The sequence below is a fragment of the Citrus clementina genome, unplaced genomic scaffold, assembly GCF_000493195.1.
Source record: "Citrus clementina cultivar Clemenules unplaced genomic scaffold, Citrus_clementina_v1.0 scaffold_6, whole genome shotgun sequence".
Classification (NCBI taxonomy): Eukaryota; Viridiplantae; Streptophyta; class Magnoliopsida; order Sapindales; family Rutaceae; genus Citrus; species Citrus x clementina.
In genome coordinates, this window is record NW_006262139.1 from 22,203,209 (window position 1) to 22,228,973 (window position 25,765).

At 35.6% G+C, this 25,765-nt stretch overlaps 5 protein-coding genes and 1 non-coding gene across 10 annotated transcripts; 5 read left to right on the plus strand and 1 right to left on the minus strand.

Moving 5' to 3' along the window:
- The first annotated feature begins 456 nt into the window (after positions 1 to 456).
- LOC18037923 lies at positions 457 to 5,402 on the plus strand. Its single transcript, XM_006430501.2, has 10 exons — positions 457 to 1,089; positions 1,195 to 1,332; positions 1,916 to 2,104; positions 3,133 to 3,270; positions 3,367 to 3,488; positions 3,652 to 3,784; positions 3,878 to 4,007; positions 4,097 to 4,176; positions 4,282 to 4,416; positions 4,789 to 5,402. The coding sequence occupies exons 1-10, from the start codon at positions 640 to 642 to the stop codon at positions 5,005 to 5,007; spliced, it is 1,734 nt and encodes a 577-aa protein (XP_006430564.1). The 5' UTR covers positions 457 to 639; the 3' UTR covers positions 5,008 to 5,402.
- Positions 5,403 to 7,389: 1,987 nt separating this feature from the next.
- On the plus strand, positions 7,390 to 8,328 carry LOC18038673 (gibberellin-regulated protein 5). The gene is made up of 3 exons (XM_006430502.2): positions 7,390 to 7,544; positions 7,916 to 7,946; positions 8,076 to 8,328. Exons 1-3 carry the CDS (start codon positions 7,470 to 7,472, stop codon positions 8,255 to 8,257), a joined length of 288 nt encoding a protein of 95 aa, XP_006430565.1. The 5' UTR covers positions 7,390 to 7,469; the 3' UTR covers positions 8,258 to 8,328.
- A 1,964-nt stretch (positions 8,329 to 10,292) lies between these two features.
- LOC18038281 (senescence-associated protein AAF, chlorolplastic) lies at positions 10,293 to 16,094 on the plus strand. Of its 5 annotated transcripts, XR_002904866.1 has the most exons (14): positions 10,400 to 10,714; positions 10,897 to 11,295; positions 11,848 to 12,000; positions 12,449 to 12,522; positions 12,981 to 13,057; positions 13,151 to 13,222; positions 13,731 to 13,799; positions 14,067 to 14,113; positions 14,235 to 14,364; positions 14,450 to 14,518; positions 14,624 to 14,727; positions 15,348 to 15,423; positions 15,519 to 15,785; positions 15,920 to 16,094. XR_002904866.1 is itself a non-coding variant. In XM_024181757.1 (13 exons), the coding sequence occupies exons 2-13, from the start codon at positions 10,961 to 10,963 to the stop codon at positions 15,690 to 15,692; spliced, it is 1,380 nt and encodes a 459-aa protein (XP_024037525.1). In that variant the 5' UTR covers positions 10,293 to 10,393; positions 10,897 to 10,960; the 3' UTR covers positions 15,693 to 16,094. The 5 variants fall into 5 exon arrangements, 4 of the variants coding, with proteins under 4 accessions (XP_024037525.1, XP_024037527.1, XP_006430568.1 ...); XM_024181757.1 differs by lacking the exon at positions 10,400 to 10,714 and adding an exon at positions 10,293 to 10,393 and having other exon boundaries at positions 15,519 to 16,094; XM_024181759.1 differs by lacking the exon at positions 10,400 to 10,714 and adding an exon at positions 10,293 to 10,393 and having other exon boundaries at positions 12,452 to 12,522; positions 15,519 to 16,094.
- A 2,531-nt stretch (positions 16,095 to 18,625) lies between these two features.
- Positions 18,626 to 22,579, plus strand: LOC18038282 (myosin-binding protein 3). The gene is made up of 4 exons (XM_006430507.2): positions 18,626 to 19,976; positions 20,078 to 20,287; positions 20,394 to 21,832; positions 21,926 to 22,579. Exons 1-3 carry the CDS (start codon positions 18,740 to 18,742, stop codon positions 21,794 to 21,796), a joined length of 2,850 nt encoding a protein of 949 aa, XP_006430570.1. The 5' UTR covers positions 18,626 to 18,739; the 3' UTR covers positions 21,797 to 21,832; positions 21,926 to 22,579.
- A 510-nt stretch (positions 22,580 to 23,089) lies between these two features.
- LOC18039293 (aldose 1-epimerase) lies at positions 23,090 to 24,785 on the minus strand. Its single transcript, XM_006430508.2, has 5 exons — positions 24,643 to 24,785; positions 24,508 to 24,557; positions 23,997 to 24,123; positions 23,814 to 23,918; positions 23,090 to 23,732 (listed from the first exon to the last, which is right to left on the minus strand). The coding sequence occupies exons 1-5, from the start codon at positions 24,752 to 24,754 to the stop codon at positions 23,107 to 23,109; spliced, it is 1,020 nt and encodes a 339-aa protein (XP_006430571.1). The 5' UTR covers positions 24,755 to 24,785; the 3' UTR covers positions 23,090 to 23,106.
- Positions 24,341 to 24,413, plus strand: TRNAE-CUC. The gene has a single exon. It is a non-coding gene; the product is annotated as a tRNA-Glu (tRNA).
- Positions 24,786 to 25,765: the final 980 nt, after the last annotated feature.

The window sequence follows — 25,765 nt, forward strand, 5'->3', positions numbered from 1 at the left end:
ATTTTTTTTTTATAAATTTAACAAGATGAAAATAGAGAATTATTATATAGATACAATAATGACTTTTTCATCCATACCTTAATCTGTAATTTAATTGTATTCACACACAATTAACAGCTCGAATATTAATTATCTCCCATGATAATCACCCCACGCTGGTTCCAAAAAATTGCCATTCCTATCACAACAGGGCAAAACCAACCAAAATAAGGATCCTACAACTCTTAAAAAGTTTATTTAAAGGCTAAATCATATTAGGAAATCAAGATAATGCTGACTAAGTAAAGATATGTTAAATAAAATCCACGTAATGCATCCAAAAAAATATCTAACTCAAGTAATTATGGTATGTTTAAGTTATTCGTCCAATAACGTAAGGCCAAAAACGTCAATTAACCAAACATAAATAATCCCACGTGCCACGTGTCGTCCAACACAGAGTTCCTCTCCTTGTCGTCTCCTCAAATAAGAAAAACCCGACCCGCCCTCTCTCTGTCTATAACTCTTAACTGTGATCTCTCTTCGACGTCCACACTGATTCTTCTACGTCTCTACAGAAAACAAAAACTGTCCGTTTCAAAGAGAACTTGAAACAAATTAAATTTTGTTTTATTTTCTTTTTCACGACAGTTTCAAGTCATGGACGAGAATTCAGCTCTTATCGAGCAAATTCTGAGGGAGGATGAGTTAGAGTATAGAGGATTGAGTAGAACTTACAATAAGGATGAGGAGTGGCAAACGGTGTCGTATAAGAAAAGGCACTCGAAGCAGCCGAATTCCGATAATCCATTGCCCGATCGCCGACCTGACGACGGCGCCACCACCTCCGACGTGTTCCGGGCCATCGAGGAGCACTCGGAGGAGCGGCGTCGTCGAATGTCGGTGCCTCAGGTGGCTGCACCCGTCACCGGAGAGGGATCGAAGAGGCATTCTGATGAGGATGACGACAGTGATGCAGAGGTGTCCGCTGCTGTGGTGGAGGTTAAGAAGGTAAAGCAGAAGAAGCCGAAGAAGCCGAAAGTTACGGTGGCTGAGGCGGCGGCGAGGATCGACGCCGGTGATCTTGGCGCATTCCTTGTTGACATAACTGTGAGTGAGAATTTCATTCTTTTCACCAAACAAGAACAACTGTTTGGTGAATTTAGTTCTGTGGTTGCATGGCTCGGTAAATATGTAATTTTGTTTGTTTGGTAGGGATCATACGAGAAACAGGAAGATATACAGCTGATGCGATTCGCTGATTACTTTGGTCGGGCGTTTGCTTCAGTCAGCTCATCTCAGTTCCCTTGGTTGAAGACATTCCGGGAGTCCACTGTCGCCAAGATGGTTGATGTGAGTGAGATTGGAAAATTTGAATGTGATAGATGATTAAACAAGAATAAAATGTCTATAATTGACTAATTATCAAATGGAATGAGTTATAATGCATAATTGGCTTCGATTATGTAAAGGGTGTCATACTGATGTTGACTTTTACATCTTTTTCAGTTTTTATTTGATGGTTATAGGAGAATCATATTAAAAGGATCTGAGCTCAGATGAACGAATTTGATCATTGATTTTTCTTTTTTATTTTTCACTTGGATGCATATGCATTTACACCCTCAATTTCACTGTCTTTCAGTTGTTAGCATGATATCAAGTTTCTTTGTCAGAAATATCTGTGGATACATCGGCAAATCGATACTGGGTCCTTATGGAGACTTGGATAAGAGTGAGATAATTCTTATTAACGGTCCATAACAGACTCAGTATCAAAAAAATCTCAGCATTGATGAAAAAACTTTCTTTGTCATTCTGGCTTTAATATTTCAGCCGTGTAATTATGTCATGATCGTGTTTTGTCTTTTTCGAACATTATTTAATAGATCTAGGATTCTTATTAAATGCACATTGTGATATTTCTCGTCAACAGATCCCGCTTTCGCATGTTCCTGAAGATGTATATAAGATGTCAGTTGACTGGCTTAACCAACGATCTTTTGATGCGCTTGGGTCCTTTGTGCTATGGTCATTGGACAGCATTCTTGCTGACCTTGCAAGTCATCAAGGAACAGGAAAGAGTTCTAAGAAGGTTGTTCAACAAGCTTCATCAAAGTCTCAGGTAACTTCCAAGTCATTTCTCACTTTATACATGCTTTATGCACACTTGATGCTGGTTTATATGCAAGTGATGGAATCTATTGAGATTTGTGGAATTGGACACGTGTTTCACATTTTGATATGGAAAGTCGGCATCCAGAGGACAGCTTCAGAACAAAAGGTTTTGGCTTCTAGTTGAATTTAGTTTATTATGGTAAGAGCATTGTATGGTGTTAGTAGATCATTTAGCTATTAACAATGTGGAAACCATTGGACAGTCCATGGTTCCATTTTCAAGGCCCATCCATGCTTGTCTGTGAATTTAATTTGATGGAATGCCTCTTCTATCTGTTTGCCTAGCTGATTTTGAGACTTGTCCTGATATGGACAATATTTCTCCCTTTCGTCAATTTATAGAATCATAGATTAATGTGTGTTATTGCAAATATTTTATCAGTTTAAGATTTTCTGGAAGGGCATAATGTTTTAAGATATCTGTATGTCACCTCCCCATCAAATTTCTTACTTTCTTGGGGTTTGTTCTTGGTTGTAGTGAATGAAAGCCTTGTAGATATAAAATGTCTGAGGATGTTTCATACTGAAAATGCTGGGGACTATCAATCGATTTGCTTCTAGTTTTCTCATTGTAAGATATTCCACAGAGAATGTGAAATTTTTCTGTATCGATGCTGTTTGGAGGCTCAGAAATTGTTTTGACCATTTTTTTATTTATCATTAACTCACGCACTTATTGAAGCCCGAACCCAGAACTTGAGTCCTTGGAAGGATGCTCTTTACCGCTAGAGCTAGACCTTGAACATGAAGCATGTTCAATGGAATTTGTCTGTTTAGTATTAAAAGTAAGAGAGATATTTGATATCTTAATGAATGATGTCTCATTTCTTTACACATGACTTCTGTTAGTTGACATGAAACTTCTTTTCGAAGGTCTATACCTCAAAGCTATTGAACTTAATTTAGATGCCGTTACAGTATTTTGTGCTGCCTACAGTGGATTTTCCTATTAACTGAGTAGTGTTGGAAATGCAGGTAGCCATATTTGTGGTTTTGGCCATGGTTCTGAGACGTAAGCCTGATGTGTTGATCAGCTTATTGCCTATCATGAGAGAAAATCCAAAATATCAAGGACAAGATAAGCTTCCGGTCACCGCCTGGATAATTGCTCAGGTGACTGTTGAGAACATTGAAGACATGATATCATGCCCTGTTTTAAGCATTTGAATTTGAAACTGGGAACTTTATTTATTTATTTATTTTGTCTAGACTGCCCAAGGAGATTTGGCGGTGGGGCTATACATGTGGGTGCGAGTTCTTTTGCCCATGCTGAGTGGGAAGTCAAGTTGTAATCCGCAGGCCAGAGACTTGATTTTACAGTTGGTGGAGAGGTTGGACATCACTGAAATGAACAATCTCATAAGTTTTGCACCATCTTCTATAATTCATTTTTGTGTTTGTATTTACATCTGTGATTTTATGGCATTTCCACATTGCAAATTGCATGATTATATTCTGCTTCTTTCTAACTTTTCTTCCTGTGGGTGATATTAGGATATTATCCCTCCCAAAAGCACGCACTATTTTGATAAATGGTGCTGTCAAAAAGGGAGAGCGCCTTGTGCCACCGTCAGCTCTTGAGGTTTTGATGCGAGTCACTTTTCCAGCACCATCTCTTCGAATTAAGGTTGGTTCTGCTGTGGAATATTTGCTATATACCTGATCAAACATTTACTGCAAAGTTGGGGTTTGAGAAAATTGTAATTTATGTTTCACACAGGCAACTGAAAGGTTTGAAGCTATTTATCCAATATTGAAGGAGGTTGCCCTAGCTGGTTCCCCTGGGAGCAAGGCAATGAAACAAGTTGCACAGCACATATTGACCATTGCCATCAAAGCTGCCAGAGAAGGTTTGATAAACTCAAGTAGACCTCCTTTTTGGTGATCTTTGAAATTGGAATTGTACCTGATCAAGTTGTGCAATGACAACTTTTTGCAGGCATTCCTGACCTATCAAGGGAGGCAAGTGATATTTTTATATGGGCTTTGACTCAGAATCCTGAGTGTTACAAGCAATGGGTGAGCATTGTCTGCTTCATTATGATCTTTCATTTGTCCATTGAGACTTTGTGTTATGCTAAATATCGTTGCTGCTTCTCAAAATATTTTCAAACTCTTGAATAGGATATGCTTTATCTGGATAATCTTGAAGCAAGTATTGTTGTCCTGAGAAAGCTGTCCGATGAATGGAAGGAGCACTCTGTTAAAGATCCTAAGGGTGACCGTTTGAGGGAAACTCTAAGTAGTTTCAAGCAGAAGGTAATATGCTTCAGACATTCTGGACAAGATGTTTTAATTTTAATGCACTACAATTCTATTGCTATGAAATCTTCCGGATACAAACTTACCATGTAGTTCTCTCAATCTGGTTTATTAGTCTTTTGGTTATTATCAGTCACATATTGATTCCAACAAACATATGTTGATATCTTTTTTCTGAAGTATTGTTGACTTTTGTTACTGCATGTGGCAATTGAATAAATTTCACTGACTGAATCGAAGTTCCTAGTGCCAATTGACTCTCTGAAATTGCATTTACAACGAACAATTGGAATCTGAATAATAATGCACTTTATCAGTCTATTTGATTTGTGCATCATTGCTAACTTGTTTCCTTTTGTGTTTATACAGAATGAGAAAGAGTTGAAGAAGGCAGAAGATGCAACCCGCATTGCGTTATTGAAGGATGCAGACAAGCGTCGCAAGCTGATATTGAGAAAATTGTCGCAAGGCCGTGGATTTATGAAACACATGGTTATTGTCTCTGCTGCAGTGGCTGTGGGTGCAGTTGTTGTGTCCCAAAACATGCAATCTTGGGACATAAAGAAAGTGTTGGAAATATTTAATTGACCTTTAAACTTTTGCAACACACTCTCGAAGAATTCAGAGCAGTCAGTGCCGCAAAACCAGTTCTATAGGCTTAAATTATATCCGGCTTAGGTCAGTTCTCCAAGGTGACCCCTCGCAAAATGGGCAGAGGAGGTGAGTTTCTTGCTGTAACCTGTTTGGTTTCTAAAGAACCAGCAGTAGGAAGCCAGCAACCCACTTGTGTGGTGGCTGTCATCTGACATGGTGTGTAAAATGCTCGTGTGTGGTGTTCAGTTGTCGAGTCTGTTGAATGACTTGTTATCTTTTCATAGGGACTAATTTAATAGTGTTGTGTCCTTTTCCGGATTTAAGCATTCAGCAAAGCAAAATTGCTACAGAGGGGTAAAAATGAATGGCGAAAAGAATGTGCAAATAAATTAGTTCAAATTTATTATTTATCTGCTTTTGCTAACTTGAGTATTCGTTTGTTATTTTCTGCCTTCAATTAATAGAATTACATTATTTATTATTATTATTATTTTCCTCAGCTCGGTTAGAGATGAATTGTGGGATTGGGTAAAAGAGTTGCACTGAACTCTTTTGAGACTTGCCCCCTAATTCAAGTTCTGGGGTAGGTGAAAGTAAGGGCTAAACTTGAGTTGGACACAAATGGACGTTTCTAGTTCGCTATGAAAAATTACTGATGGTCTTGAGCAACCGTGATTTTATGGTAACCTTTACTAAAATTGGTACGAAAATTTCGGAGACTTCATTCGTGAAGCCTCTTAAAATTACTATGTAATTGAAATTGCTAATTCATTGCTCAACACATTAGCACGCTGGATCCTGCAAAACTAGAACATAATTACAAGTGATCCTGAGCTCAAGACGGACAGAGTAAGACGGTAATTACAAACGATAATGCAGTACGGATATATGCGTTCAAAGAATGTCAAAAAGGTGAAGAGCTAGATCCTTGCAGTCCCTGGATTTGAACAAAGGCTGTCATTGAATAAAGGCATTCACATTGACTGAAAGAGTATCTAGCATAGCAGTGTTTTAGTGTCAATACATCCATGCATCAACGTTAATTAATTGTTAACTGGAATTATAAAAATTATTATTCGTAATCAAATATTTTGTACCATCCACTTCTTTTATGTTTTGAGTAGTTTTACAATGAGTGAATTCACCAATTACCAGAAACCTCTAATAAAACTTACCCCAAAAAAAAAAAAAATATCTAATAAGTGTCAAGAACATAATTGATAAATTAACTTAAAAAGAAAAGTTCACATCTTTATTTTATGAAGGTGATGAAACCTTCATGTTTGAAATTATTTATAAACTAGAAATCTGGAGGAAAACCAATCGCTATTTATAAGCTAAAAGTGTTTCGATCTTTTCATTGTACAAAAAGAGAAAAAATTAATTAATTATACTAACTCATTTTTTCCGTTCTTAATTTCTTAGTCAGGTGAGATTGATATATTTCATGCTATTGCACTATTTTTGAGTCGGTGGATCACACAATATTCAACTGAAAAAATCATCAAGCTAGTTGACGTCCTCTCTCTCTAACCCATGTGCCCAAAAAAAATAAAAAATAATAATAATACATAGTACAAGTAACCAAAAAAATGGTTTATTCCGTCATGCCCCCAAATGTTTTAACATATTCCACCGAACATCCAAATATTTCAATAATCCCTAATTCACACCTAAATTCGTTAATTTGACCGTTTATTCTAACGGTCTAAGGGTAAATTTGAAAGTTCATACCCTAAATATTATTTGATGATGATAAATTAAATTTATTTGATAAGTTAATTGATGAGATTATTATTAAATATTTTTAATTAAGAATTTTTAATGTAAATATTAATTATTGAATTAACATTTTATCTCATTTCATTCTTTTCTAATTCAAGATAAGGGGTATTTCAGATATTTCATTAAATTTCAAATAACTCCGTTAAAAATAACAGTCAAATTAACAGAATTGGGTGCGCGGTGGAAAATATCAAAATCTTTAGGTACGCGGTAAAATATATCGAAACATTTGGGGGCGGATGAAAATAACCCAAAAAAATCGAAAATTGTAACTGTTTAACTACCACTTGAAAAATAATAATATCAAAGATATCTTAAGAGAGAGAGATGAAAAAAAGACACAAATAACGTGGCAAAGTTTGACAAAAGTGGCAAATAAAGCTCCAATAAATAAATAAACCCCCAGACACGCCGCTTTTATCGGTCACCTTTTCCATCAAAACCCTATCTCCATTTCTTTTGTTGCTTAACCCTTTGTTCGCGCCTTCAATTTTGCGTTTTATTGTTTGCTTTTATAATGCATATATTATAATTTCCCCAAATCAGCTATATATATCCCCCACAATATCTCCATTTTTCTTCATTCCAAATTCTTCTTCTCTTTTTCTTTTGAAAGAATCATCTCACAGAGTGAGCGAAGTGAGGTAACTCTAGTGTAGAAGAGAATACACATGGCCACCTCTCGCAGCTCAATTCTGTTGTTGGTGTCAATTCTTCTTTTGATCACACTCTCCAATGTGGCTGAGGTATATGTTATGCCCATACATTACGTACTATCATATCATCGGATCTTAATTTTTATGTATTTAGCATGTTGTATGTGTACATTTAGAATTAAGTAACTGCTGATGACTCATAATTTAATAATTTATTTCTCACCCACTATCATCACGTGGATTTTTGGAATTTATAAGAGTATTTGTCACAATGTTAAAAGTGAGTGGGTTAATCTAAATTTATAAATTTTTATGTACCGATTTTATTAAGTTTATAGTTTCTCCATTATGACCCGCATTGTAAACACTTAATAATTAGATTTAGTATATATGTGTAGCCGCTCTGAGTTAGTGGGCTCTAACTTGATCTTGTTTGTTTTTGTTAATGAACCCTCAAACAGGCTTATGGTCGTGGCAAGCTCCGGTCATCAGGTAATTAATGAGATGTGTATATATACGTAGTAAGGTGTTTTCTTTTCTTTTTTTTGGTGTCTTTGAACTTTTTTGGCCACATGAAATGTAATGAGTAATATAATAATTTTGTTGCAAATGTAATTTCAGAATGCAATCCAAAGTGTTCTTATCGGTGTTCGGCGACGTCGCACAAGAAGCCATGCATGTTCTTTTGCTTAAAGTGCTGCTCAAAATGCCTGTGCGTGCCTCCTGGAACTTACGGAAACAAGCAAGTTTGCCCTTGTTACAATAACTGGAAGACCAAGGAGGGAGGACCCAAATGCCCGTAATTGAGATTTTTTTTTTTTTTTTAATCAAATCAATTTTAGGGCAATTCAAAATCAAGAGACTTAAGAATGTTTATTTTCTCTTTAGAAAAATCTGCGGCTTGGGTCCCTCGTGCTTAAGATTTTATTCTACTTTGATTTGATGTCAATTAGATGCCTTCTTAAGAAGGGTTACTTTGATCACATGATGTAATCTTTTTTATCTGAATTTCTTCCTAAAAAGATCATATGCTTGATTATGGTTAACGAGGGTGTGAAAATTAAATTTGCTTGAGAAAATTGTTCAGGAAAATTAAATTCATGGGCGATTAAAGCTCTTTTTGCATACCCATTGTTTCTCATGTAGAAATTCATTAATTCGGCAAAAAATAATTTTTTTTTCTTCCAAAAGTATTCTTCATTCCTAAAAAATCGAATGATTGTTAAGCTAATTCTTGAAGAATTGATATCAATTATAAATTTGGACTAAATTTGTAACCGGAAAATCAATGCGACAATCTTTGTTGCATGAGTCACCCACCGACTACACTAGTGGTTGGTAGTCGCATCAATAATGTGTTGTGGGTTTCACTTTAGTCATTTGGACCGGCTTAGTGCTTACGCGTTTACACCTCTTGTCCTCAACAAATTTCCACCCTCATCTCACTCTCCCTCTTTCTCTCTCTCTCTTTTTTTTTTTTTTGGAGTATTAGGATATAATTACATTGACAAGTTTTCTTATTAATTAATCCCATGAATTTTTAATTATTAAGAAGCTTACATCAAGAAAAAAAAAATCATTACCCATCATCAATATAATATATTTTTAATTTAATTAATTTAATAATGTCACATCAATTTAAATAAATAATTTTTTACTATATCATTTTACATATATATATGTGCTTTTCGTTCTAGAATTTGATGCAATAACTTATTTTATTCCTATTTTTTAAACAATAGTTCAAAACACATTTTTGTAAATTAGATAATTCATCGACTGCAAAATAAGATTTTTATTTAAGAGTAAATAAATTATTTTAAAATAAAACTCTTGAAAATAATTAAATAACATGTGATTTTTTGTATAAATTTAAAATTTAAGAATAACTTAATGAATAAATATTATTATTATTATTAAATAATATGCAAATATATATATTTAGGACAAAATAAAAAAAAAACATAGATTTTATAGGCACTAGAGTATTTTTATTTTGTCCTTTAACTTGTCTCTAATTTTAATATGATAAAAAGAATAATAATAATAAACAATCAATACTGTACTTTATTAAAAGTAAACACAAACTCCTTTATTTACATGAATAAAAACACACATTAAAGACATAAAACACAAATTTAAAAAAGAATTTTGGATTATTGTCTGAAAAGTAGAAATAAAATGAGTTATTGTTTAAAAAAGAAGAATGAAATAAGTTATAGCATCAAATTCCGATGATGAAAAAGGCTTTTTTCCGGTTATTAAATGTTAAAAAAAATTAATGGATTAATGATTTAATTAATTAAATTCAAACTTTATGGACAACAATTTAACTCGTTGGAGAAACAATACGTGTCCTTTAGCATCCAATCTTGATCAAAGTTCTTTTTTTTTCCCCAAAATCTGCATATGCTGTCAATGGATAATGTGCCAAAATTATTCTTCATTTCTGAATATATTTTTAGCTATAGAAAAAGTTATTTGAAGTAAATTCCTAATGTACACAAATTACAAATAACAAAAATTTTAAAATATGTATAAAAACCAGGCTTGAAAGAGACACCCATATCCATACGGCCACTCGCAAGAATTATCCGCAATGGATAGGCATTTTTGTCATTATGCAAAAGAGCGAGGCACTAATGTGATGTCGTGGCATAAAATCTGGCCAACCGACGAGACAACTAGAATCCTAGAGTGACCAATACAAACAAACAAACATACATACATGCATGCATGTATGTGGACCCACAAAGCACAAGGCAAAGCTCATCGCTAGTAATAAGTTTGGTCAGTTGTGGCAAGCACTGGGCCACAGGCCTAGATTGTGGTTCACATTTCACTTGACAATTTTCTTGGACTAAATTCTACTCTTTTTAAACTAACATTCCCTGTTTCTGCAAAGTCATCCTAGTAAAGTCCTTGAGCTTTGCTAACAGGTTTGTTAGTCTGTAACTTAATCTTCTTTGCGTGCAACTCATGCTTCCTAAGCTGACTCCTTGACTATTACTATAGCTTATTTCCCTAGTGGGTTTCTTTTCTTTTCATCATTGTTACTGTTTGCTGGGTTCATGACTGAAGCTGCGCGATCATTGTACAGTTGTAGAATTATGATTCTTGTGTGGTTCGTTCTGCATTGATCCACAATGAATTTGCTGTTCAGATTAGATGATAGTTGTTGGTGTTTATGGTTTGTGTTCAAAGTTCGGTCTTTGATCGCCAGAAAACTTGCTGATGGGATTTTATAAATTGTTAAAGAGGTAGTTTTTCGATAGCTGAAGAATCTAATAGGAATTTGCTCAAATGAGTGTCAAATGAGTGTAAAAGATTGAACTTTTGCATTTCTAATTCAATTGTTTAAATTGTGGAAATTAAACTAGTTATATCCTGATTAGGGCATATATGACTCCTGGTCAGTGACAAAGTGTTGTTTTGACTGCAGTTTTGGCCTATTGTGGGGGGTGAGTGCTGGTTGGGATCATTTCATTTCCATTTTGATCCTAACCATGGCACTTACTGCAAGCAAGGTTTCAAATGGACCTGTTGTTTCGAAGGAGATAATTACCTCTAGATCACATGGAATTGTATATTCTTTTGCCAAGACAACAGTGCAACATAAACTATGTCCTGCTATTCAAGGAATTGAGCTTCAGCAACTAAGCGATGGACATCTTTCTGCACCAAAAATGAGCTTTTCCAATGAGGGTTTGTCTAGCTTATCTGGGAAGCCTATTAGCTTTGTCTCTAGAAGGTCTTCGATTTTATGCTTCTCAAATGGAACACGTAATGCTGAAGCAAAAGAATGCATTAGGCCTTATGGCGATAGCTCTGATGTGTCAAGGTAATTGCAGTTTATGATTATTTCTTCACTCTGTTGAATGTGTGTCGAGTTTCATGAGAGTTTTATTTTAGTATGACTTGTGAAGATAGGCAAGGTTTGTTGTGTTTGGACATCAACTGCTGGAATGACAGTTAACAGAGTTTCATAACTTGACCTGGTAACCCAATGGTTTACTGTTTGGAAAAATGCTCTGCTGAAAAAGGATGGGTTTTCTTGTTGTAATGGACAACCAAAGAGGATCTGAAGACAAATGATTACCATCCAAAAGGCATATAAAAATTAATTCCAATGTTAATGTTCAAATGTATTGGATGGTGGGCTGAGGTCTCATGTAGATGTCACTCATGCAAGTGCAAAAGTCTCCAAACCATCTTATAGGACATAAAGTAAGCATATGATGCAAGATGAAAATTTTTGTGTAAACAATTCTCTTATGCTCCTTGTTCCTAATGATTTATCTCCACTTTTTTTTTGGTCAGTGCATGTATTTTATTTGTTGTTAGTTGATGCTACCCCGTCTGTTACATTTAGAAATATCCTTTTGTGTATTAGTATGCAAGTTGCAGAAGATGAAGATGAGCATCCAGTCATGCCTGGGAGAACTATTCACTCAAGTCAGGTTTTAGCCGAAGCTTGCAAATTTGTGTACAACGATGCAAAATTTGTTAATGAAAGGGCCCGAAATGACATTGTCTTGCTTTCTCGGTAATGTCCAAAATCCTTTTGTTTACCTGATTTTTTGGGCAAGTGTTTGCTGTAGTGATCATTAATCTTGGCTTCCACATCCGCTGTGCATGCTCATGAAAGCAGCATGCATTCTCATTTAAGATTCTGAAACTTCGAAGAGAATTTAGCAATTTCATGCAAAATCTGCAGCATCTGTAAGTTGTGCACCAATTACTCATGGCATGATGTGAATATTAAGTATTATTAAGTGTATGATTTAATTTTGAATTCATATTTCCTCTGAATATGCGAGGAATGTGCTGGAGTGTTTCTATTTAGGGTATTTTTGTAACTGTTGTTCATCTGCTTAATTTTGAAAGCAGAAATAGTTGAAATGTTTGGCAAACACCCATTTTTTTGTTTGGCCACTATATTTTACCAACTACCCACCCGTTTCCGCTTTTTATGGTTTTCCAATTTTCTTCAGAAGCATTATGAGGTTGGATGCTCGTGCACGTCAAGACATGGCTATTCTTGGGTCTGAGTTTCTTAAGCTTAATGGTAACTATTTAAAACCTCAGTTCAATGTCTTGAGATGTTCCAATATAGCTTTCTTAATGTATTTATCTGCTGCAATGAGAATTTGGATACAAGAACTAAACTTTGCAATGAAAGCATGGGGAATGAGTTCGATTTTTGCCATTTCTTCAAAGTCTATTTTTATGCATGCAAAGATTCATTTTGAGTTTTCAAGGAGCACATTGGTTATTTCAAGTGTGGCAATGGCCTTTTTTCAATTTTCAGTTTTCATTTGTTCTTTTGCTGAGAGGGTAGGTTATTGGCCTAAATGTGATGGAAAGAGTAAAGGAATCATTACCCTCCATTTTCTTTCTTAATAAAGGAATCATTAGCCTCCATTTTTTTTCTTTTAACTGTGGGTGGAAACCGTGGAATTATGCTATGATCTTCTTTGTTTGGTTAAATTGATGTTTTTCCTTATGCTGACCTTCTGCTGGTAGCTCGGGCAAGAGAAGATACAGAGAAAATTGACCGTGATGTGAAGCAAAAGGCCGAATGTCTTCATCATATAGCTACTGTATGTATATCTAGATATTGAACTTTGATTTTTTTGGAGATATAAATGTGCATCTCTGTTCTCATGTGATGATGAATTAATATTCTCTTCTAGATCTTGAAAGATAAAGCCGAGTCTAGATTGAAGCATGCTGCTGATAAGCACTGGAGTGACGGGGCCTTGGAGGTATCTTCATCTGTTCCATTTCAATTTTCTTTCATCTATTGATTCACTTAATGCATGTGGTACTTTAAAATGAATAAATAAATGAATATGTAATAAGTGGCTCTGCAGAACTACAGATAGATCGTTTGTCTTTTATGTTTGTCATATAGTTGATGTGTCCGTTTGCCATTTATTATCTCTGAATTCACACATAATAAGATTCTAGTTGAATTAGATGTAAGGTCATTGTATTTGCTTGGGAAACAAGAAGATGGTTGGTTAGCTCTAAAAGTTTTAAGAGGAAAAGAATTAATTACCTGAGTGCTAGATTCAAGCTAAAAGGCAATGATGAGAAAGACTTAATTATTTTTTTTCTTCTATCGTCCTGTTTAGGCTCCTACTTAAATTAAATCAAGAGGCATACATATCTATGTGATTTTCAGGACTTTGAGGATAGCTTAGTGTATCTGTTGTGAATAACACTGTGTTGTAATAATAAATCATGGTGTACTTATTTGGCTATGTTTAGGCTGATCTGCGCCGTGCTGACTTCCGTGCCAAGCAACGTGCAATGGAAGATGCCCTGATGGCATTGGAGGTAATTCAACTGACAACTTTTCTTTCCCTTTCATTCCTTTTTGTCTGCACATTTCACATTATGTTATCAGTTTATGAAATCAAATTTTGTGGCGGTTTCACATGTCCCACGTTGGACAACTGATAAGAACTATTCTTCCTCATCTTTTTCCCATTGCATATGTTTCTACCAATCTTTAAAAAGTCAGTATGTGATTTTTGTATTCTATTTTTCATTTTTGTGCTTCTAAGAAAGAAATTTAAGCTCTTTTCACTTATGGCTTCACAGTTTCTCAAAAATATCCATGACATGATGGTGAGAAAGATGTACAAATTGTAAGTTTCTTAAGTGATTGCACATATCCCTTACCATTTCTTTTTCTGCTTCTTTTCCTCTGGAATGTCACAAGTCATTCTGTTTTCAAATTGTAAAATTCTGACATGTTATGGAATTCAGCCCTCTGCGTAGGGAAAAGATTTCTCTATCAGATCCTGAGATGATGGGATGTATAATGCTTGAGAAAAATGGGAAAACACTTGATTTCTTCCCCGGGGAAGTGTCTACTGATCGTATTACTGCTATTCAGGTCCCTTTTCTATGTATGTCTTAATATTCCTTTCATCCATTGCATCTTGAAGAACATTGATACCATTGCATTTGACAATGTTCAGGAAGCTTATTGGAGTATGGCATCTGCCCTTTCTGAAGCAGACGGAATTGACTATACTGATCCCGAAGAGGTTTAGATCTTGTGGACTCATATTTGTGATTTAATGGAAAAGTTGATAGAATTAAGATTATTTTCCTTGTTTGTTTAGTTACCTGCTCTCTCTTGTTTGGATCAGCTTGAGTTGTTGGTCACAACTCTTATAGGTCTTGATGCAATGGATGGAAAAAGTAGTGTATCACTATTGGCAGAGTGTTCAAGTTCTCCTGATGTGAACACTAGGTAAGCTATTCATGTGATTTTGGTTTTCAAAGGTCAGTCTAAGTAGTGTAAAACTTTTAATTGTTCATTCCCAGGAGTGTCTATATCTGGAAGCTAAGTCTTTTGAGCCTGTGGTAGCTTCTAGTGAAAGTGTCATAGAACAATCTTTTACACAGACCATTTCCCTTGTTACTTCAAGACAGTTATTTATCTAGAGGCCTTTTTTTGACAGTTTGTTTGTTCAACTGACAATAAATTTTTCACCATGACATACTTGCATACTACAAACGGTTGAAGCATAAGACTATAATTGCAGTCCTATCTGAACTATTTCTCATACTATTTTCAGAGTTTTCAAATCACGTATTCCTATGGATGTTGACCATGGTGTGCTGGTAATGTTTGCTTGTCGTTTAGTTGTATGAGATACAAAAATCAAAATGGCTATTTGTAATCATACCTACAAACTTGAAAGTTGGGTATGTACATAAATTAAAGAGGTTACTGTTGGTAATCGGACAAAAGGATGCAGACATGGAACCTATGAGAACTTTAGAAACATTTTGCCACGCTGGTTATAATGTGTTTTCAGATATATTTTTCCCTTATTCACTTTTGCTTTTTTCTTTGCTGTTGTATAGACAAGCATTGGCGAATGCATTAGCAGCTGCTCCGTCCATGTGGACTCTTGGAAATGCTGGCATGGGGGCATTACAGGTGCCTGTTTTTCTTACCCTGATGGTTTCCCAAATGATAATAATTATGTCTCTTTCCTGTATGGAACTTACTCATGTCCTTGCTTCCTCTTGCAGAGACTGGCTAAAGATAGCAACCCTGCAATTGCTGCCGCAGCTTCCAAAACAATTTTTGAACTGAAGAAGCAGTGGGAAATAGAGGAAGGAGATAGCTGGAGGTTTATGATGAATCCAAAGCCAGCTGAGGGGGAAGAAACTGAAGAAGCCAGTGACGATGCTGATACAAACTGAGAAGCAGTCAATCTGTTATATTGTAAATATCTATATGTAGGTTCACCGGATTCCTCATCAGGACCTGCTGACTATTGAACCGACCGGCAATAGGTATTGGAAGAAACCACTTGTCAGTTGCAGTGATGACTGACAAGTGTTGATGTAAAGAAAGGCTTTCATATGTTTTAATAGTGTTTCATTAACTCACAAAAATGTCGAATCTCATCTGAATCATCCTTTGGCAGGACTGTTTGGAAGAAACCACTTACCACTTACCACTTGCAGTGATGACTGGTGAATTTTGATGCAAAGAAAGGATTTCATATTTTTAATAGTGTTTCATTAATTTATTTTGTCAGTTACCTATGCTTAGTGTGCAAAACTAACTTCATATTATGTTAATAAAGATGTAGAGACTAATCTTGGATGTTCCAATGAGTATGATTGAACAAAATGACCACTAAGATAAACAGCTTTGTAATTGTTTTGACATTAACGCCGTCTGAAGCCTATAATAAATCACACAAATATGCAATAATGTGCGGAGAGACGAGAAATAATCAACAAATAAAACTAAAACTAAATTCGAAATGCCGATGCTGGCCTCCACAAGCTCACCAACCAGAAGAACTCAATTCATGTTTCTCATGTATGGCTGCCGGTTCATGAACCAAGTTTTCCAGGTTGTAATCCTAAATCTTTAAGTGCCTTCAAGTTTCAAGTTCTGACCATGAGTGCAAAGGATCAGGATTCTCTCCTGATCTGATCATGTTCTGAGCAAACTAATTAATTGCTGATTGATTGTTAATAAATAAATAAAAGATCATGTTCTGAGCAAACTAATTAATTGCTGATTGGTTGTTAATAAATAAATAAAATAAAAGAAGTTAAATTTTATCTATATACTACTATTAAAAGACACATGACAGAAAATTTTAAAAAATTCAGTATAATTCAGATAAGGAGAGGATGCTGTTCTGAGTGGAAACGCCCCACATGCAATTCTGCTTGGTACTCTCCAGTTAGGCTCGTATGCAAATGGACCCACTTGATAGTGGGCTCCATGTATATATATCAAGTGGCGACATCCGGCCATCATTTGGGCCACAGCAGGGACTGGGTTCACCAAAGGTCCATTGCTGGATCTGAATTCCTGCAAAAAGTTGAATTGTGACATTTATTTACTGTTTTATTGTCTAACAAACATCTACTTTTGGCATTTGGTTTTGGCAATCTTGTTCTCTCTTTTAATATAATTTCTGTAGCAAATTTCCCTTTTCTTAACACCTTGGATTAAAATTCTTCATGATTCCCAAATCCGGGAATAAACTGTTGAAAAAGCTAAAAGAAAATAAAGCCGATGCACCAAAAGCAAAAGCAAAGTGATGAACCATCATCCCAACACATTAATTAACGCTTTATTTCACACAAAGGTTCTCAAGTCGCCATCACAATCCCTAATTTGATCCATTTCCCTCCCTTTTTCCACCCAACTTTATCTTTCTTCTTAGCCTTTTCATGATGCCTGCCACTGTTTGACACCTAAGTTTCATCATTCTCCCCTCTTGCTTTCATTCATATATATAGAATCCCAAGTTTCCTTAATAAAAATATAATCTATAGTTTACGTTAACATTTATGCAGAAAAAATTAGAAGAAAAACATTGTAATCAAAGAAAGCAATGAGGTAAAAGAGAGAGTGGGGATAGCAAAATTACATGCAAACCCATAAATTTACTTGTAGAAATTTTTTCACTACCGATAATTTACAGGTTGTGGACGAGTTTGATATTTTAAATTTAAACTGGTTGCGGATTATGGGTAGATTTGGTATTGAGAAAAAATCTAACGAATATTCGAGCAAATATCCGTCGACCCACATTCTTTTTTAAGATTATTTATATTTTGAATTTTAATCATAAAATCTTAAAATTTTTTAATCATATATATATATATATATATATATATATATATATATATATATTTATTTATTTATTACTCATTTTCCTAATTACTTACTAAACATAACATAACTCATTGCAGCTGCATGCCCTTCTCCTTCCATACACATACACACAAATATATAATTTTTAATTTTAATATTAGTGATATTTTAATTTAATTTAATTAATTTTACTTATTTGGTAATTTACATTTTGGCGGTGGTTGCGATAGAGCAGTTCTAATGTAGAGTATTGATAATGATTGTCAGATCATAACAGTAAGTGCAAATTTATTACTTATTTTTATAATCATATGGTTATCATCAGTACTCTATCATGGAACAATTCTAACCTATGCGAATCCTTAAATTTTTTACAAATATAAGTTTAACAACGACAAACCCACGAGTTGTACCAATTGTCATCCATATGAGAGAGCATGGTTTAATTTTTTTTAAAAAGCTCAAACAATCCAAAAAAAAAACAACTGGATGTGAGTTGGAATTATGCATGTGGCTGTACTTTATTATGGGTGTATTGTAGATTTTATTTAAAAATTTAATAACAAAAATGATATAATATAAGTCGCAAAGCTAAAATGTAAGAGCGTCTGTCTTGCATTGCTATTGCAGGTGGGCCATTTCGATATTATAAATATCATGGCCCCTCGAGCCATTTTGGTAGGCCACAGTCACTCCTTTGCGCATGGAGTGACCTTAATCAATTTTGGTGGACCAAATTGGCAAAACCGCAAAAGGGATAGGTGGGTTGCAAATTCTGACTGTGAATCAGTTAAAATATTTGACAAAAGTAACAAAGCACTCGCCTCCATTTTAGAATTTTAGCAGCATGTTAAGTCATTTTAATCAACACATAATTTTCTAATAAAATGTTCAGACGTTGTGTTTCAAGTTTTTAAAACCTACACGGGCAATAATTTTACAGTTAAAAGTATAATGTATAATACAACATTCTAAGAAGAATCTCAGCTTTTGTTACTTTGTCACCTTTTGAAAGCTTTCTTCTTTTATTGTTGCTTCTGTTTCATATTCCTCTGTGCTCTCTCCCCCATTGTCTTTCTTTCTTTGTGTGTAAATAACGAGAAAACTTGGCAACAAATACATGGCTGCAAACAAGTTTGCAACTATGTTGCAAAAAAGCACCAACAAAATCACTGCAATTCTAGTGTATGCAGTTCTTGAATGGATTTTGATCATTTTCCTTTTACTCAACTCTTTGTTCACTTACTTGATCACAAAATATGCCAACTACTTTGGCCTTAAACCACCCTGCTTATGGTGTTCTAGAGTTGATCATATCTTGGAGCCTGGAAAGAACACAAAATCTTACAGAGATCTTGTGTGTCACACACATGCAACTGAGATTTCAGAGCTGAGTTATTGTTCGAGTCATCAAAGATTGGCTGAAACAGAAAATATGTGCATGGAATGCTTGGCTTCTCGGGAGCAGCAGAACGAGGAATCTATTGGTATGGCAAGAAGGATAGCTTTCATTTCATGGGTGAGTTCACACAAACTTGAAAAGGGTGATCAAGATTTCAGATGTTATTGCTGTAATGAGAGCTTGAACAGCGAAGCTTATCCTCCTTACTTGATTTTCAAGTCATCTTGGGGTGCTTTGGACTACAGCAAGGAAGGTAGGTTGATTATAGAAGCAAGAGATGACGACGACAATGGAGGTGAGTCCAAAGAGCAAAGACTATCAAGTCATAATGGAAAAGATGCTGCAGAAGAGTTTCAGGTAATTTCGGATATTGATAGCTTTGGCCTCACGGAAGTTGCAGAGGAAAACTGTTCAAGGTCTGTATCAAACTTGCAATATGAAGAAAAAGAAGCTTATGAAGGTGAGGACACAGGTAAAAACTCCGTTCGTAGTTCTTGTGATGATACAATAATTCCATGCTGTTCTGAAGAGGATGATTCACTTGAAATTATCAACCTGGCTTCAGAAAGAAATGTTGATTTTGGTTTTACTCGCGTAATTCCCATTGGATTGATTGATTCATTAACCATTGAGAATAAAGGATCTTGCAATCTAGAAGAGGAACTGCTGAAAACACAAGATCATGGAAATGAAACTTTTCATCCTGCAATACATAGTGAAACACAAGTCAATGTCTTAGGACAGGCACAATTAAATGGAATCGATGACGGTACAACAGAGAAGACAAGGTACGAGAAACTTGAAAGACAGGTGAAGATTGGAGTGGATGAAATTGAGAATTCTTCAATTCTAATGGCTGAAGAGTTCAAACAAGTTCTTAATAATCAAGTAGATCAAATTTTATCCGTTGATGAAGTTGAAGCAGAAACAATGAATGAACAAAATAGGCCTACAGGTAGACATAAATATTACTATAACTTCTATTATCCATTAGCATGAAATCCCCATGTGCATCTCTTGCATTACTAATTTCGTTATTTAATGTGACTCATCCAGAAGAAACAAATGGATCTAACTTACGCGCGGATCAAACCAAATCCAAGACTTTGGAAAGCACGGAAGCAGCTGATGATGCAGATGGCCAGCTTCAAGCTGGGGAACCAATTTCGTCATTGCCATGCCTACAAGAAGATCAATCTTCTGAGGACAACAATGGTGCTGAAGTTGTTAACACCTCTGAGTCAAATATGGTTCAGAATGATCATGGTAAGCATCAAAGCTGTATCTTTTTTTTTACCTCCATAATGAAGTAATCAATTCTACGGATGAAATTTGCAGATAAGAATCTAACTCTAGTTTGATTTTTTACTAGATAAAAAGCAGGAAGAAACAGGTCTCACAGGGGAAAAACTGAATTTGGTTGGTGAGAATCAAGAAGGGATCCTATCCACACATTCGGAGCCTAATGAAGTAGAGGAGGAAAAATTTCCCGACACCCCAACTTCTCTTGACAGTTTCAACTACTTGCACAAGAAACTACTATTATTCGAGAAAAGAGAATTGGGAACAGAGGAGTCTTTAGATGGAAGTGTAGTAAGTGAGATGGAATGTAGTGATCCTATCTTAACCATTGAGAAGATGAAATCAGCTTTAAGAGCTGAAAGAAAAGCCTTTAGTGCTTTATATTCAGAACTGGAGGAAGAAAGGAGTGCTTCAGCAGTTGCTGCTAATCAGACAATGGCTATGATAACTAGGCTTCAAGAGGAGAAGGCAGCAATGCAAATGGAAGCTTTGCAGTACCAGCGGATGATGGAAGAACAGGCTGAATATGATCAGGAAGCCTTGCAACTTCTGAATGAGCTCATGGTCAAGAGGGAGAAGGAGAAGCAGGAACTTGAGAAAGAATTGGAGATATATCGCATGAAGGTTTTGGATTATGAGAAAAAAGAGAAGATAATGGTGATGATGAGAAGCATTAATGGAAGCGTAAGAAGTGGAAATTCTTCTGCTTCTTGCAGCAATTCAGAGGATATTGATGACCAATCTATTGATCTTAATCGTGAACCAAGGGATGATGAAGATAGTAGCTTCTGTGGCCACCATGAAAGTAGTAGTGACAACTCTCCAGCTGATGGCGTTCTAAATCTGGAGGAAATGGCCCTAGATTGTGTTAAGCATGTGACAACTCTTGATGAATCATTGACAGAATTTGAGGAAGAGAGGCTTTCCATTCTAGATCAGCTAAAGGCGTTGGAGGAGAAGCTAATCACAATAGGTGATGATCAATTCATTGAGGATTTAAAAGCATTAGAGCAGTCCTCAAAGGTTAGTTTCGATGAGAATCATGATTCTAGCAATCAAGTAGGAAATGTTATCTCAAATGGTTCTGCAAAGGATAGGCCTAATCTTGAGAGAATGTCTATGGCTTCCATGGCAAAGAGTCTCCTTCCACTTTTGGATGCAGCAGATAATGAAAGAGAACCAGGTTTGATATATGAACAAGAAGTGGAATTTGATTCTGTTGAAGCGAACGACTCTTCAGTTTCCATGCTTGATCCTGATAGCAAAAGACTAGCCATTGAAGAGGAGGTTGATCATGTTTACCAGAGACTACAAGCTCTTGAAGCAGATAGGGAGTTCCTGAAGCATTGTATGAGCTCCATAAAGAAAGGAGACAAAGGGATGGATCTTCTCCAAGAGATCTTGCAACATCTTCGTGATCTGAGAGATGTTGAACTCCGCGTAAGGAACATGAACGATGATAATCTGGAGTGAACATATAGAGAATAACAATGCAAGCTAAGACAAGAGGTAACTTTACAGGAATTTTCGTTTTTATATATTCATTTCAGTCTTATCATAGAGTGATTGAATTGATATTAACAAATTATTCGACAAATGCAGACTGCTTTTCTCAGGAAGAGAAGGATGGCATTGTAGATATAAATGATATGAGAACTCAGCATTGAGCCAGCTGGCTAAAAATGCTCTTGCAGTTCTATGTTTTCTGCAGAAAGCCGGGAGATCCCTTGATGGAGAGTTGATCCTGGTCTGGTTTCATTAGATTATTGAATGTCATGCAGACTAAAAACAAAAAGGTTTGCTAAAACCTCGAAGTTGTCTTTCAGGCTTTCTACAGAATGATGTAAAGCCTGAATTTTGCAGAGTTTCCCACCTCACCGCCTTTTTCATGGCAAAGGTGAGAGATGATTGGGAGTGTGTCTACAACATGTGAAAGTTTATACAGCTAGGGTGAAGTGGGGCTCAAGTTAAGTCATTTTTCAATTACATTTCATTTGAGAAAGTACCGGGAAATGTTTAAGGGGAAGAAGAATGGATAGTTCTTGTTCCCCTGGTTTTCGATTACTGAATAGGTTTCCACTATCTGGAAACACTCAATTCAGAATCAATGTTCATTGTGCTTGTCATCAAATTTCCATTAGTAGGCTTCATATAATAGGAGAATGAGTCTCAATTAGGTGTCTATGAGTCCAGTAATATTTTTGTATGTGATAAACCTGAGTATATTTGCAGACATTCTAATATGAAAATTTTATCGTCCCAATCAAGCCTGCTATATAAAACTCGACAAAGGCATATCCTACCAAACTGGAATAATGTACTCGAAATTGAATTTTACTTAAAATTTAGTGTTCCATAAAGAAGCCTCGTAAATTTATAGTGCCAGGTCTAATAAAAAAGTAGACAGATTTTGCCGAAAAATAGTAGAAAAATCTATACATCTGATGTTTTTATATTGATGTGCAGGGAAGCCAAGAATTTTACCAGAATAAACTTAGCGGAATAGACTTAGCAGGACTCAACATATTTAGTAAAACGGGTAGTAATATTGATGAAATGCTTCTACAAATATTAGAAACTTAGCTGATCATCTGATATAAGACATGCATCATCATCATATACTCATCTTACGATTAACTTGTTATATCACTTATATATACTGTAAACGTGAAATTCATTTAAGGTCCATAGAGCAATAAATCACCCAAAAGGAAAGTCAACACTAAATTACATAAAAAAGGAAAAAAATGGTATTATTCCCATGCCTCTATAAAATATAATATTTACTCAGCTGAGAACTCAAACAACATGGTCTGTTTATACTTTTCGCCTGGCTGAACAACAATCGAAGGAAAATTTGATTGGTTAATGGCGTTCGGAAACCCCTGTGTCTCCAAGCATAACCCCGAATGCTTTTCATAAACAGCCCCTTCTTTCCCAGCGACACCGTTCACATAATTCGCTGTGTAAAACTGCATGCCGGGTGCATCTGTCCATAAGTCCAAAACCCTGGAACCAGATGGGTCCTTAACCTTAGCTGCGTGTTTCAAGCCTATTTTCTCCTCCCCACAGTCAAGCACATAGTTGTGGTCATATCCTAAGCCAGGGACATCAGTGATAGAGTTGCCGATTTTCTTTTCTGAAGTGAAGTCAAAAGCAGTGCCTTTAACTGGCAAGAATTCACCGGTTGGAATAGAATTCTGATCTACAGGGGTAATCTGAGATCCCCATATCTGAAGTGAATGATCAAGCACGTCCCCTGAGTTGTGCCCCGCTAAATTCCAGTATGTGTGCTGTGCTAAGTTAATTGGTGTAGCCTTATTCTTAGGCACTGCTTCCATGTCTAGTCTCATTGTTTTGCTCGAAGTAAGTGCATAAGTAGCAGTTGCAGTAACATCTCCAGGGTACCCTGCATTCAGGATTCAATCAAAATATAATCTCGAGAAAATGCGAAGCATAACAACAAGAATGAGATTAAGAGCAAACAAACCTTCTTCTCCATCGCGACTTTGATACTTGAAGGTAATTGATGGATGATCACCATCTTTATGTTCCACAACCTCCCATAACACTTTATCAAATCCCTTATTACCACCTAAAGAGACAACAATAATCAAGAATAATGTACACTCATTAATGAACTTTTTGTGTAGAATCTTATGTTAGCATTTACCATGTAGACTGTTTGGTCCATTGTTGACAGGCAAAGTGTAATGCACTCCATTGAGTGCAAATTTCCCATCCCTAATTCTGTTTGCAACTCTCCCCACAATGCAACCAAAGTAAGGTGAATTGTCTTTCTGCTCGGAACAAATCCCAATAAGTTACTTTTGATGACATAAAACAGTGTTGCGAAGAATTAATCATCAAGCATAAACCAATTCAACAAAGCTTAATAAGCAACTGCTATGAGATTACTTAAATGACCAGCAAAGACCCTCAATTTCCCAATGTTCAATTGTCCATTATTTTTCTCAGTCATTAAACATTATATCATTTCAAGTCATTAACAACAAATCCGTTGTAGTCTAGTCGGTTAGGATATTCGGCTCTCACCCGAAAGACCCGGGTTCGATTCCCGGCAACGGAAATACTTTATTTTATTTTCCTTTCTGTGGAACTGTCGTGATATTTATATTTATAGTCTAGTATTTTTAAATATATATTTTAAATCACAAACTCACCATATAGGATTCGATGGAGTCGAAACCAAGAACAATATCAGCCACATTCCCTTTAAAATCCAACATCAAAATCAGCGTAAATAAAATATAAATTTGTATTTATAAGAAAAAGGATTAAAAAGAAAAAAGGAAGACCGTGTCTGTCGGGGACGAAAAGATGAGTAACGATGGCGCCATAGTTAGTGATCTTGATACGTATACTTCCATTGTTAAGTTCGAACAGTTCTGGTTTTGTCTGCTCCCCCATTGGCCTCTGCTTTCTCGTATATACGCATAAGGAAAAGAAAAAAGAAAAAGCTCAGAATATTATATTGATCGAAGCCAAGGATTATAAGGAGATTTGTTATTTTTGGGAGATTATAGTTATAATTTTACGGGTAACGTAAAAGAAGAGGAATCAGATTTTAAGCTTTTGTGGATGGATTTGGATAAATATTAGCTAAAAGCAAATGATTCAGCCACTTGTCCACTCTTAATTGAGCCTTAATCTTAACAACTGGGGCCACACACCCATAACTTCAAATCAAATGTATTGACATTGTTTCGATAAATAAATTAATATATTTGCGTTTATTGCTAAACAAACTTTTAGTAAACTATACTCATAATTGTGTTGGATCGCCATAAAATAGGATTAAATTCCATAATCAATTGAGACACCTTTCATGTTATTAAAAGCTTATAAAAAAGAAAAAAAGACCTAATCTTACATGTTTATTTAATTGAAGATAGGAGAAAAGAAAAAAAGGAAAGAAATAAGAGGGGAAAGGGGAAGAAAAAAAAAGAAAGTGTATGAAAAATAAGGAAAAGGTAATAAGGAAAATAATAGGAAGGGTAGAGGAAAAGAAAAAAAGAGGAAGAGGGAGAGAAGAAGGGAAAAGGAGAGAAGGAGAAAAAAAAAAAAAAGGGGGGGAGAGAGGAGGAAAAAGAAAGAAGAAAGGGGGGGAAGGGAGGAGGAGGAGAAGAAAAAGGGGGGAAGGGAAAGGGAAAAGGGAAAAAAGAAAATAAAGATAGGATAGATAAGATAAAGAAAGAAGGAAGTGGGGGATAAGTAAGGAAAAGGGAAAAAAGTAGAAAGAAAGGGGGTGATAGGTGAATAAGGGAAAAAGAGAAGAAAAGGAAAGAAAGGGGGGAAAAAGGGGGGGGGGAAGGAAAAGTGAAAAAAGAAGGAAAGAGGGGAAGGAGAAGGGGGGAGAAAAGAAGGAAGGGGAGGAAAACCCCCCCCCCCCCCCCCACTTTTACTTATTAATTCAATTTA

What these genes read in the sequence shown, in the direction of transcription:
- LOC18037923 (XM_006430501.2), top strand. Translation starts at nt 640, where the DNA reads ATGGACGAGAATTCAGCTCTTATCGAGCAAATTCTGAGGGAGGATGAG. An exon ending in CCGCCTGGATAATTGCTCAG is followed by an intron (nt 3,271 to 3,366) that starts GTGACTGTTGAG and finishes TATTTTGTCTAG; the next exon opens with ACTGCCCAAGGAGATTTGGC. An exon ending in ATTTTACAGTTGGTGGAGAG is followed by an intron (nt 3,489 to 3,651) that starts GTTGGACATCAC and finishes GGGTGATATTAG; the next exon opens with GATATTATCCCTCCCAAAAG.
- LOC18038673 (XM_006430502.2), top strand. Translation starts at nt 7,470, where the DNA reads ATGGCCACCTCTCGCAGCTCAATTCTGTTGTTGGTGTCAATTCTTCTT. An exon ending in CACTCTCCAATGTGGCTGAG is followed by an intron (nt 7,545 to 7,915) that starts GTATATGTTATG and finishes ACCCTCAAACAG; the next exon opens with GCTTATGGTCGTGGCAAGCT. An exon ending in TGGCAAGCTCCGGTCATCAG is followed by an intron (nt 7,947 to 8,075) that starts GTAATTAATGAG and finishes ATGTAATTTCAG; the next exon opens with AATGCAATCCAAAGTGTTCT.
- LOC18038281 (XM_006430505.2), top strand. Translation starts at nt 10,689, where the DNA reads ATGGGATTTTATAAATTGTTAAAGAG. An exon ending in TTTTATAAATTGTTAAAGAG is followed by an intron (nt 10,715 to 10,896) that starts GTAGTTTTTCGA and finishes TTTTGACTGCAG; the next exon opens with TTTTGGCCTATTGTGGGGGG. An exon ending in ACTATACTGATCCCGAAGAG is followed by an intron (nt 14,519 to 14,623) that starts GTTTAGATCTTG and finishes TGTTTGGATCAG; the next exon opens with CTTGAGTTGTTGGTCACAAC.
- LOC18038282 (XM_006430507.2), top strand. Translation starts at nt 18,740, where the DNA reads ATGGCTGCAAACAAGTTTGCAACTATGTTGCAAAAAAGCACCAACAAA. An exon ending in TGAACAAAATAGGCCTACAG is followed by an intron (nt 19,977 to 20,077) that starts GTAGACATAAAT and finishes TGACTCATCCAG; the next exon opens with AAGAAACAAATGGATCTAAC. An exon ending in TATGGTTCAGAATGATCATG is followed by an intron (nt 20,288 to 20,393) that starts GTAAGCATCAAA and finishes ATTTTTTACTAG; the next exon opens with ATAAAAAGCAGGAAGAAACA.
- LOC18039293 (XM_006430508.2), bottom strand. Translation starts at nt 24,754, where the DNA reads ATGGGGGAGCAGACAAAACCAGAACTGTTCGAACTTAACAATGGAAGT. An exon ending in TGGACCAAACAGTCTACATG is followed by an intron (nt 23,919 to 23,996) that starts GTAAATGCTAAC and finishes TTGTCTCTTTAG; the next exon opens with GTGGTAATAAGGGATTTGAT. An exon ending in AAGTCGCGATGGAGAAGAAG is followed by an intron (nt 23,733 to 23,813) that starts GTTTGTTTGCTC and finishes TCCTGAATGCAG; the next exon opens with GGTACCCTGGAGATGTTACT.